The 12,599-nt window shown below is 32.4% G+C and overlaps 1 protein-coding gene across 11 annotated transcripts in view; it reads left to right on the forward strand.

Annotated features, from left to right (window-relative positions):
- The window catches only part of PIP5K59B (Phosphatidylinositol 4-phosphate 5-kinase 59B), a 32,451-nt gene extending 24,393 nt beyond the window's left edge, over nucleotides 1-8,058 (forward strand). For 9 of the 11 annotated variants that reach the window (XM_018548134.1, XM_018548150.1, XM_018548142.1 and 6 more), the window contains one exon: nucleotides 5,730-5,967. In XM_018548134.1, coding sequence (XP_018403636.1) covers nucleotides 5,730-5,885 — 156 coding nt within the window. In that variant the 3' untranslated portion in view covers nucleotides 5,886-5,967. Of the gene's footprint in view, nucleotides 1-1,203; nucleotides 1,346-5,729; nucleotides 5,968-7,780 lie in introns of those variants that run through there. The other 2 variants (XM_018548191.1, XM_018548183.1) reach the window with 2 other exon arrangements.
- Nucleotides 8,059-12,599: the final 4,541 nt, after the last annotated feature.

Consider the following 12,599-nt stretch of genomic DNA (forward strand, 5'->3'; position numbering starts at 1 on the left):
ATACATCCATGAAAGTTAGGAGAGGGATTACAAAATCGAGTTTTTTAAGAGAAAAATTTATTTTAGAAGAATATTTTTTTCATATTTTTTTCTTATTTTATATTTCTACTAATATTGATCTAATGTCACATGTTATTTTTATTGTATTTATTTATCAATACAAGTGAGGTGTGAAAATGAACTTTAGTCTTTACTGTTACAAGTATACATTTTTATTTACAAGACAATTTTACTTATAAGTTATAATTTTATTGTTATTGCTAGTGCACGTTCTTATAGTCTCTTAACACGTTATAATAATATTATCATGATTGTCTATTGCCACCGCTATATTAATGAACAGACGATTTATATGAGATGGTAAGTTTGCTATCGTCAGTGACCGATTGATCGAATTATTTAAAAGTGTTGTCCCCGAGTGACCGAGGTTTACCTGTAAGTGACCGTAATTATTAAAAGTAAACGGCGACGTTGTCATAAAAACCTATCGAACGGTAATTGCGTCGTCTTTAAGTCCCTTTAATGCCTCCTCAAGTATTGCAGGATTTTCCAGAATAAACCGACTAATCGCGATCCGCATGGAGCGTCCCAAGCTGAATTTCATTCGTTTAAAAAATGAGATAAAAGCACGCGCTCGAAAACGATATCACTGTCGAGATCACTCATGTGACAAACATGTCGATGGTGCTTATTCTCCGCGGCGTATTCTCATTACACCGCGCCAAGCATTTTTATTAAAAAGTAAACAAATGCTTTATCAAGACTGACGAAACGCAAAAATATGCGCGTGAAGTGTATATGTCAGCATGATTTACACATCGCGATATTCTTTATCGCTTTTCGAAGAATCACGTCGAACATTTCAGCTGAAATATTCTACATATGAAATATTCTATATAACGTAACTGTTCCGAATAAAAAAAAAAGAATATCCCTTAATAGAGGGATCACAGAGGAAACAAAGTGTCTTGCATAATCGTCTACAATTCGGTAGCGAGAATAGTTCGTATTCATCAATTCTGAGAGAAAGAGAGAAAGAGAGGAGAGATAGCCACGAGTTAGCTACTCTCCTCACTTTTGAGGACAGAGATCTGTGTCTCAGCTCTCATTAAATTCATTCTGACAGAAACGAACGGCCGCTTTGGAACGCTCCATGCGAGAGAGTCAGACTGTCTGAACGCTTTGTCTATTTTCCTGAATCAGGAGATACTGCAGCGCGAGTGAATGCACGACTCTCGTCCTCCTCCAATAATCTCCGTCATCTCGTGCGCAACGTGCTCTGTGGGTGATCTGCACCGCCGTAGCGACAAATCTTCGAGAAAATGAGAGAGAGAGAGAGAGAGAAAGAGAGAATGGATGACTGTGTGAATGCGGGGATGATAATCACGGATAAAATACAATTTAACCCTTGATTGGTCGCGTTGGAGTAGGTTGCTAACTATGCCCGTGTAATTCAGGCTTTTAACAATGGCATTTAATTTTACTGTTGGTATCAATGTTGGTAGTTGGATTTCTTTTCACGAAACATGTAACACTATGCTTTTTTGAAAATTTGATCTTTCATTCTTCTCATGTTTCACCCTTTTTTGTCGTCATTGTTTCTACCGGGTCCTCTTAATTCTCCTCGTTTTAACTTTCCGCTTGACAGTTATTCACACTTTCTACTTAAGTGACTCTCTTATCTTAGGCAGAGAATAACTCAAAGCAATTAATTTGCCAGTTGGAATTGATATAAGAATATTTGTTTAATCCTGAAAGCCACTTGATCGCAAGACTACTTAAGGGTTAAAAAATAGAGGAAAATGATAGGAATAGTTTTATCGAGGATCGAGGCGAATATGCGATCTATTCTGGACCGAGATTGCAAGGATTATTGACCATTCTATTTTGATGGCGCGTTCATGTTTCATTCATTATGCACATATACATATATAGATAACGTTTCGTTTGTACGAAACGTTTGTACTTAACGCGATTTTCATTAACGTGTGTTCGGTAGAGACATTCGTCTTGATCCGCGACTTCTAGTATTAATCTGTTATCGACATGTATATCTGTATACATAAACATATGGGCGATTATCTCATTCGAGTGTGATTCCTAATAAGGGAGCACCTTATTAGGAATGCCTACGGGCATCCTTAAATCTTCCTGAGTATAGGAGAGTCAATATCATTATGGTTATGTATTTAACAAGAACGTGATACTCGTCGGCCTACAGTACTCGATAAAACTTTTGACATTGTTTCAAATCAATTCAGGAAGTGATTAAAGTGCCATTTTTCCAACAAAAGTTTTCATAAAAAAGTTTTCTTTTTTTATTTGTCTGTTCGGAAAGATCGGTTTAATTTCGCTTGGACACGAAAATCCACGAGTGACTGTTAGAGAACTCGTCGACACTCTGCACAAGTCTGCCTCCACCGCTTTAATAAAGTTGCTCTTGAGTAAAAATTGCGTCCTAAACTGATAGATTTGAATCAAACTTTCCGAACAACCTAACATTCTTTTAACATTGTATTGTTCTATTTAAATTGACATGTATATATAATGTATATATCTCTTTTAATCTGTTCTTTTATTTATCAGCGAAATTTTTTAATCGGTTTAATAGAATATATATATATATACTAATAGAATAAAAAACAGACCAATTATAGACCATATACTCATCAAAGACATTTTATGCAAATTAAGATATTAATACGTTTAATTTAAATTTTTTGTACATTTTTTCTTGTATTTTAATTTCTACAAAAATTAACGTCAAAAGAATTAAATCGTTTTATGATCCATCCAAAGCTGACAGTTTATTTTGAAATGCAAAAAAATAAGACGACAAAAGTACCAAAATATTCAGCTAAATAGAATATACATATAAACACGTACCGAAAAGGAAGATGATCACAAAAATTGTGTTGTAGCGAATTTATGACATCAAGAGATGAGGAACTGTCAAAATGGCATTTTGTTTACTTCCTGACGTTTCCACGCGTTCTCCATTGTCCACACATAATTCAAGCGTCTTTTTCCTAATCGAGTCGTCGCCGTCGATAAATTAATATCATATTTTACTAACATGTGAGAGGCCGCGCGACTACGGGACAAGTGTCGTCGATATATAATGGACGCATGATGAACGGGGGAGCTTTGTAAATAAAGTATGCTTGCGCATAGTTCGGCTAGCGGAAGGCCCGCGCGATTTCTTTTTATTGCGAGATATATAGTTAGTGTTATGTATCTATATGTGTCTCACATTCTGTCTGTCTCTGTATGTACCTATACATACACATACGTATGCACACGCACAAGGATCGTGTGTAACGTGTATACATATTATAAATACAACGTGCTTGTGTATACTCGCAAAGGTAACACGTATCGAGTTGTTCCTCCCAAATTCTGATGAACTTCGGATTGCGATGAAACAAGTCTGAGAAAATAAGAGACATATTTTTTATATAAATCTTCGCCGTAGATATGACGAACTCTTGTAATGTATTCGGCGTATCCTAATGGTCGTAGCGATCGCAACATATCAGAGGATGATTCGAAGAAAAAAAATATTTCATCGTTCCTCATTTTTTTTGAAAGCGCCCAACGTCAAATTTATTCCTACATAAAAGGTTTTTCACATAGTGCGACAATCTTTCTCTCTGTTCTTAAATTTTTGCCGATGTATACAGATAGAACTATATACGTTTATCTGACAAACGAAGTTGTGAATACTGGAAAGGTTACATTAAATATGATAACAAAAATACAACGTGCGTTACAAGCGATATATTCTGATAGGATAAAAGATATTTTATTTAACAGAAAAAAGTGTCCAGACTAGTATAGAGACATAGCGCAGTAAAAGAGATTAGCCTGCAATGCTAGATTCCCTTGAAAATTTTCCACAATGTCTCCGATGTTCATCAGAATGAGGGTGTACGAAAAGATGTTGCCTCTTGCCAGTACTGTATTATATAATGCGACGCGATGCGTGGTGTAAAGTTGATTATGGCGAGGAAAAGAAGAACTTATAGTGCCGTGTACGTACAATACCCCGTAGTAACAGAGCATTCAGATATGTAATCGCGTTGCTATAATAGTACGTGAGATTTATCGCGAACGTTTTGAAACGCCAGAATGTTGTTCAATTATACGTATTACTATTATTATAAAACGCTTCTGAACATGTCGGTGTAACATTTATGATTGGCGGTAAAATCTCACCGCATCTCGGTAATGGATCTTTAAAGTATCTCGAGACATCTTCAATTTACTTTTTAAACATTGGTATACATTCCGTCGCGTACTTTCACGGTGTACTATCAATTGATAAAGCATTTAACCAGATTTTTTTTTCCAAGAAATCTCGACGCATTCCAAATGCATTCTGAAATTTTATTTGTCTTTTATCAGAACCCGTACAACGACGAATGAGAGCATTAGTGTTGCAATTGATATTTTTATGATCTAGATTGATTGCACTTTATCCGAGCGAAATCGACAGAAATCCACGACAGTTATTAAAGTTTTACCGTGGATGCAGATTTTACTGCCGAGATAGCTTCATGATACAGTAGCTTTGTTAACTCAATACCCCCTCGCGGGTATTGCTATTATCGTAATTGTTAGGATCCCGATACCACTGACAGCGTTAGCAATTTCAAAAGTGTGATATTTTTTTAACATATCCTTGGGAATTAAATATTGAAATCCGGATTGACGTTGGTGCAAAGTAATTTTTAGTAGATCGCGCGGAAAATTCAGGGAGGATGAAAATCATCGTAAAAGTATGTGTGCGCGAGAACGATATTGCTGTGTTGCTTATACAAAATACTGAGATTGTCCTAACATAACATGTATGTCCGTTCGTTTCCTTTTGTGAAAAGTAATAGAGAAAATTTTTTGTCGCTTAAAAATTTGTCTGTTTAATAGAATTTTCAGCGATTGTCGTGCTCAAATGTATATGCACGTTCCTTCTCGATTAATATAAATCTTTTTTGTTTTCAAAGCGTCATGTACTGGACGCAGATGTTTCTTTGTGTGTTTCGTGTGTGCTTACACAAAGCTGACGTTAATGCCATTTGTCAAATAACATCTGTAATTATTATTTAAAACAGATCAATGTGCTTTGTCAATTTACAGGTTTAGCCAATCTCTCTCATCCTATTATTATAATTATCCAAAACTATAGAGTCTACCACACCACTTAGGCATGATATTACGTTCTCTGTACATATTTTCTGATTAAATTATGTTACATTATGAGTTCCTCATGATTTACTACACCAGTAAAAATATTTGACAGTTAAATGTTTATTTTTTATTTTCATAATAATACAGCAATATATTTAGTCATTATTGGCGACTTATGTGCTTATGGCTCTCTCATCTTCTAATTGAATACTGCACACATTACCATTTTTTACGATGTTATGTTTTACGTATTGAACAAATATAATTCGAAAAATGATAATATGTGCTTTAAGCTGTAATAGTTAACTGTAAAAAAAAAATATATATATATATAAATCTTATAGTTCTAAAAATAGTCTGAACAGAAATGCTTAATAATGATTGGAAATATCTCTACAAGTTTTTAATTTAATTTAACTTAATTTAATTACATTTCATTTTTAACAAATTTTTGAAAACTTATTTGAAAACTCGGGAAAAATTATACATATATGGGCAAATGAAAGTGATATAGCGTATCTTTCTGTGTTCGAATCATTCAGAGACGAACCAGCCAAGACGGGCAGCATCAATTGGAGCAAAGCACATCCTTTTCGTTGTATCGTCAAATCAGGACGAGCTTGAAGCGTGGTAGCTCGAGCCACATTGCGATCATGAGGAATATGCAAAGGGCATTAAACATTCGTCGAGCACCATGACGCACGCAGAGTTCATCAGAATTAACTTAAATTGTTTCTTGCTACATTCTCTTTCCAAGATGTTTTAAATATTCTCTTTTATAAATAAATATAACAGTAATACAATTTAGAAACTAAGTTAAAAATCAGTACTCTCTAAAACTTTAGAGTAAATCTTATTCTAAAAGATTGAAAACTAAGTAACTCTTTTTCAAGACTGGCTCAATTTTTATTCTTTAGAGTGAGATTTCACTCCAAAGAATTTAGAAAAAATATTTATTATATTTGTATAAAAGTTTTATTTTGATGATTTAATGTTAACATATTATATAAATTTAATAATATTAATATTATATTATTAATTAAAAACTAATGAATGACGTATTTAGCTTTAGAAAAAGTTATGACTAACAATATATAAACGCATATAATTGACATAATTTTGTACAATGTATAATAATTCGATTTATACTTATATCTATTCTATCGGTGAAGGAATGATAATTTCGCTGAAAATTAAAATTAAATAGAAATTTGTGTTGAAGATATGCATGATGTTTTTAACTGTACAAATGTGCCAAAATTTTGACAAAAGGCAAATGATTTGATATAAACATGTGTCTGTTCGTGATTTATTAATCCACGCGTCTCTTCATTTTTGCATTTCTTCGCTATTATATACTATGTTTTAATATAAGATTCTTTTTAATACTGTCTGAATTTGTCCGTCAATGCAAATCAGCAATCTGTGTTATATTTATTAACATATTAATAAAATTTAAGCAAGCAAGTACTACCACTTTCCTAAAATTACTAATATAACTCTAAAAGTATACTTGAATTTAATTCGTGGTAGTATTTAACGATTTTAGGGATGACATTTTTTAAATTAATTTAATTTAATCTGTATTTCTACATACTGTTAGTACGCATAGATTAAATTATTACTTATTTATGAAGTAGTCAAGCTTTCAAAATTCATGTTTTGTAAGACGAAAATAATATATTATTTTGTAATATAATAATTTATTATGTGTATATCTCCAGTGTCTGTAAAATGTCAAAGAAACTATATTTTGTACCATTTTTTAAATATTTGCTTTAAGATATCAGTTCTCATTGCAACTAAAAATGATTTGTTAGGTACTCAGATAAAGTTATGTACACAGCATGTATTATATTTGGAGAATTTAGGATGGAAGTTGGGTTGAGAAATTTCGTGCGTACGGCAATCGATAGTGATGGACTAGCTATATCGATTTTAAAGCTTAAACACTTCATGCATTAGATTTAAACGAGATTTCGATGCTTTTTCCTCTTAATTGTTAAACAATCTTTGACGTCAATGTTATTAGAAGCAGTATATTGTCGACCGAATTCATGACGCCTAGTCCATTTCTATCTGCCTGAAACTACATAATAATACAATAATTAGTTAATTTCTTTAACAAAGCGATCGTTTAATTGTGTTGTCACGAATGAATTTGTCACTTAATCAAGATGTTCGGCAATATATAATATACGTATATTATTATTGATATCATTTAAATAAAGTAATTATTATTATTCTTATGATTGCTGCTGTTATCGTCGTCGAGTAATTTACAATATTGGCCCTCCGTATATCATTGTATTCTTCACTGATATTCTTCCTTTGCTAAAGGAATCGCATGTTTTCCGACATTGATTCAGTGAAAAAATATGACATTATTACAAGATATAACTCTCTCTCTCTGCTAAAAAAGCAGAAGCCTAAACTGTTGAAACGTTTTATCGTTATAAAATATTAAATCGATCATCATAAAAGAATTACTGCGTTTGTAGTATTTTTATGATCCTCCCTCGGTCCACGCTTTATTTTTGTTTTATTTTATCGAGAGTTTCTTATCCTAGTTTCTTTATTTGCTCCCTTTCAGACTCACCTGTAGACAAGCGAACATGGAGATAATTGTAAAAAAAAAAGCGAAAAAAGAGCGAGAACAGAACTGATTACGGGGAACATGACTGGCCTGACGGGCAGTTGGTGCATTTAAAAATCTCTGGAAATAATGTGAAAGAGGCATTACGATTGTTAATGTAAGTCCAAATGTAGCAATAAGCAAATGTACTCGGATTTGTACGAGGTGTTGCCGATGCATCCCTTTACACCGAGAGAAAAATTAGTGCAATTATAGATTCTCTATTAGAATTTATACAAGACAATTAGAAAATACAAGTACAAAATTAACGAAAAAGGAAATATATTTTTAAATTTGAATAATCATGAATTATTGTAGATTATCAGCTCGAGAAAAGATATTTTCCTCTCGGTGTTTTCTGTTATGTTTGTTATTCACGAAATCCTGAGAAAGTCTTTATTTATTTGAACCTATTGGTTTTATTATAATATATAATCGATTAGTTGAGCTATCGTGCATTGTTTAATAATTTTTATTAAAATTTTGGATTTTTAAAAATAATCCAAAAAATATATTGGAAATGTATCGTGCATAATTTCATAATAATACACTCACTGACAAATTTATAAAATCACTTTCGATTTTGGGAGTTTCTCATTAAGAAGTTAGCAACTTAATCAATGATACCAACACTGTTCAGTATCTCAAAATATAGTTTTTTACAAAGATACAGAACAAACTTTCGGCAAATAAAATTATATGTAACCAAAATCGATTTTGATACTATGACAAAATTTCGTATAAAATCATTTAAAATTATTGATATTTTTTATGCATAATGTGATATATTTATTTTTTGTTAATCATGGCACGTGAAAGTCAGTTTAGTGAATATGAGAAAGGTACAATTGATGAAATGTGCTGATGTTCCCGTACGGGAAATAGTATTAGATTTATTTCACAGACTTTAGATCCGATCTCATAATGTCGTGCTGAATTATCTAAAAAATCCTGTGCAATGAATGGCACGAAAAAGCAATTTGCACGAAACAACATGGATAGAAAGTGGAATGAGGTAAAAAAATTGAATTTTGTATTGAACTAAGTAAACATTGTTTAAAAATTAATTATTTATAATCGCATTTATCAAATAATTTTATGTATAACGGTTAAAATTTTGTACGTAAAGATATTTTGGAGTATTAAGTAACATGATGGTATTACTAGTTGTAGTTAAAAACTTTTCAAAATAAAAATTTTCAAAATAAAGAGTGTTTTATAATTTTGTCACTGAGTGTATATAAAAATTAAGGCAATTAATTTATTTGTAATAATTCTCTTAGATTTTTCTGAAATTGATCGACTGGAAAAAATCGAAAACACGTTTTTCGAGTCGATTACCTCGATCTGTTTTCGGCAACGAGTACGCTACCTTTAAGTTATTTATTTTTGCTACCGTTCGCTGCCTTACACATCTATTTAAGGAATTCTTACGTGGCTATCGAGTACACGCAATCGACCATCATTTCCGGAAGTCTATTTATGAAGACTGCTTTCACATTTCTATCGTCCTTAGAATAGATCCTTCTACCCAAAAAATCTCTCTTTCAGATCTTTTACACTTTCGTGTATGTATATAATATAATTGTGCACATGAGAACTGTCGTGAACAGCGGTGTTTTACTTATGCAGATCATTTTATCAAGGTGCGCATTTTATGATTGCTTAAGATGGTTTGTCGTTCGATAGCGTGCGCATTTAGATACATTGAGACGTGCCTAACATGTCTGATGTAGATGCGTTTTCCGCCGGAAGCTAAACGTGGATGAACAGAGATCGTGAGTGCCGAGATAAGTATAAATTGCACTAGAAGATATTAGCAGTAACTAGCAATTACCTCAATAGATCATGGCATAGATATTCTAATGCGAAACTTGCCTCAATTTCCATGAGTTAATTGTCATAACAGGCATAAGTTTCCGTTGCGTTTCTCTGCCAATAAAACTATCGAATTCACCGCGATAATTATTGTGTTATTATTTCATATAATATAAATGTGCTTTCTCGAGAGGTACATTCTTGCATAAATCTGAGCGACCTTATCTAAATTATACGCAATTTAATGAAGCAATATGTAGCTAATCTAGAATTATAATAATATATTCTCTTTTTATATACATATTTATGTGTATATATATATATTTATATTAACGTATGTATGTATATATGTATGACAGCTACAAAACGATTAATTCGGAAAACATTCCTTTTCGCACTTACGATCTCGCACGTTCCGATTTCGCGTTCGGGTTTCGCTTTCTGCTTCATCGCAAACGAATACGGTTATTTCGTGTTTCTTGTGAACGCAGTATTAAAAATAGATTTTTTTTTCGAGGAACAAGAAGCGACCGTGCGAATGTAATATAATTCACGACAGCGGCAGTAATAAAACTCCAAAAATAATTTGGAGATAGTTTGAATAAATTTAAGTTATGTAGAAAAGAAATTAATACCGCTAAGACACAAGCATAATAATACAATAATCGAGAAAAATTAATGAGAACGGTTATTAACTTCTCAGTAAGTTATCATGTTGATTCTTTTATTACTTTCCATCGTCTCCAATTTACTGTATATATAGGGTGGGCCATTTTAATCTCCCCACCTGAATTTCTCGTAATCTAAGCCATATAGAGAAAAATGGTCCAGACAAAAGTAGAAGGGGACAGAGGGGGTCACCTAATGGTACCAAGGACCTTGACCTTGAACTCGATTTTCAAGGTTATTTATCATTTTGAACGTAAAATTTCCCGCTCTTTTCAAATCTGGGGTCAAAAATAGGTGTTCCCCTTTTAAAAAAATCACTTTGACCTTGAAATAACCCTGCAAATCGAGTTCAAGATCAAGGTCCTTGGTACCATTAGGTGAATATGTTAAATAGTCTAATATAATGAATTAGAGATTACGAAGGTAACCAAAAAATTGCAAACAAACTAGTTTGACATGATGAAGAATACACTATATTAAAAAAATTATAAATAATATAATATATTATGTATTTATTAAAATTATACATAAATTATATCGCAAAGCTTTTTTATAAATCCATAAAATTGGAAAACTGTTTCAACAATTTAATACTATTGTTTATATAACTTAATTGTTTAGCATGACATGTGAGTGTAAAATATATAGAAGTCAATAACTGTTCACATTATATAGCAAATTTAATAATATAAAATATTAATAAAAAGTTTGATAATAGAGAGTATCAAAGAATCTCGTTACAATTTTATGTATCCCCAACGTATGATTTAGTAACGGTTGTAATTTGCGAAATGAGTGATATTATTGTGAGAACTCGACACGCTTGAAGTGTTCAAGTGTTGCTCTCGATGTTCGTTCTATACATATTCACGGAAAGATATTATTTACACAGATGTGAAAAATATTTATGTATGTATACATATAAATGGTGCACTTATCCAGACGTAGATATATCAGACAGAATATTCGACAACAAGCGTATTTTGTGAATAAAATATTATTTCTTATTAATAAAATGGAATGATTTTACTCGACGGAAGCGTCGACGTAATCTTTTTAATTTAAGCAAGTAAAAAGAAAGATTTTATTTCAATAAAATGATATTTAGGTCATCACAAATATGCTTATTATCGAACACCCTCCGTGTGCCACGCGATCACGCGCGGTATCTTGCATTTTCTTTCTTTTTTGTTCTTTTGCGACATTATCGCGATGTCTCGATACCTCATTAGGCGGATACATTAAGTCCAGCCAACTGATGTATGATAATGAAGAATAAATTATTGTTGCGTCCTATTTATATTTATAACGGAATTGATTTTAAATGTTCTCTTTCGATCACCAAAAGAATCCTGAATCTATCCCGTTGCAAAACGCAATTTTATTTATATCTTTTAATAATTAACATTACAATAAAATTTTCTTTTACAATAAAAATGTCGCTATCAGAAACAAAGGTGAGTATGTAATGTGACATGTGAGAACAAAACATGATTGCACGAATTTATGTCGTGCAATTTATCACATTTTAGCGCACTGGCACAATTTGATTTTTAAACTCTGTGTCTATTCAAGCGGATAATAGCGCAATTAATATGTCATTAAATATTCCGTGTAAAGTCGACGAATTTCAAGTCATTGTAGATCATTATCGTTATTATGTCAATTAATATTATCGTATATAATAACGTTGAAGTAAAAGCTGTCGGCGAAATTGACAAAACACAACAGAGCCGGGGCTAACGAGACGATGACTCAACTTATCATATAAAGGCTTGTGTCGACGAGGAATTAGGACGGAATCTCTACCTGCGGCTCGCTGCAACGAATTCTGCATATGGTAAGTGTTATTTCGCAATATATGTACGCTAATCTGTAAACAAACCTCTACAATGAGGCTGCTGATTTGCTATTGAGAGATCAATCGCTCGAAGTATATTAAAAACGTTTGTATTGAATAGCTTACCTTCGATCAAGGTAAGCTATTCGAATATTACGTTATTATGCAGCGCATCAATCTCGCATTAAACATATTTTCTGAAATTTTCTGAAAGACCCACTTCTCGAGTTTCACACATATCAAGCGATACATCTGGGAAATGAACAATTAGTTACATTCAAGAATAATTCTTTCATTAGAATCAGTAATTATCAGAATCCTAATAGGTAAGTAGTTTTTCTATGCCAAGCGAAACGATGATCGCGTTTTCTTAATTTGTAACGGACTGTAATCGCGTACTTTCTCAAGTTGCCGTGCTAGTTTCTCCCAATTTCATATCGCGATATACAG

The sequence above is a fragment of the Cyphomyrmex costatus genome, unplaced genomic scaffold (assembly GCF_001594065.2).
Source record: "Cyphomyrmex costatus isolate MS0001 unplaced genomic scaffold, Ccosl1.0 scaffold122, whole genome shotgun sequence".
Taxonomy (NCBI): domain Eukaryota; kingdom Metazoa; phylum Arthropoda; class Insecta; order Hymenoptera; family Formicidae; genus Cyphomyrmex; species Cyphomyrmex costatus.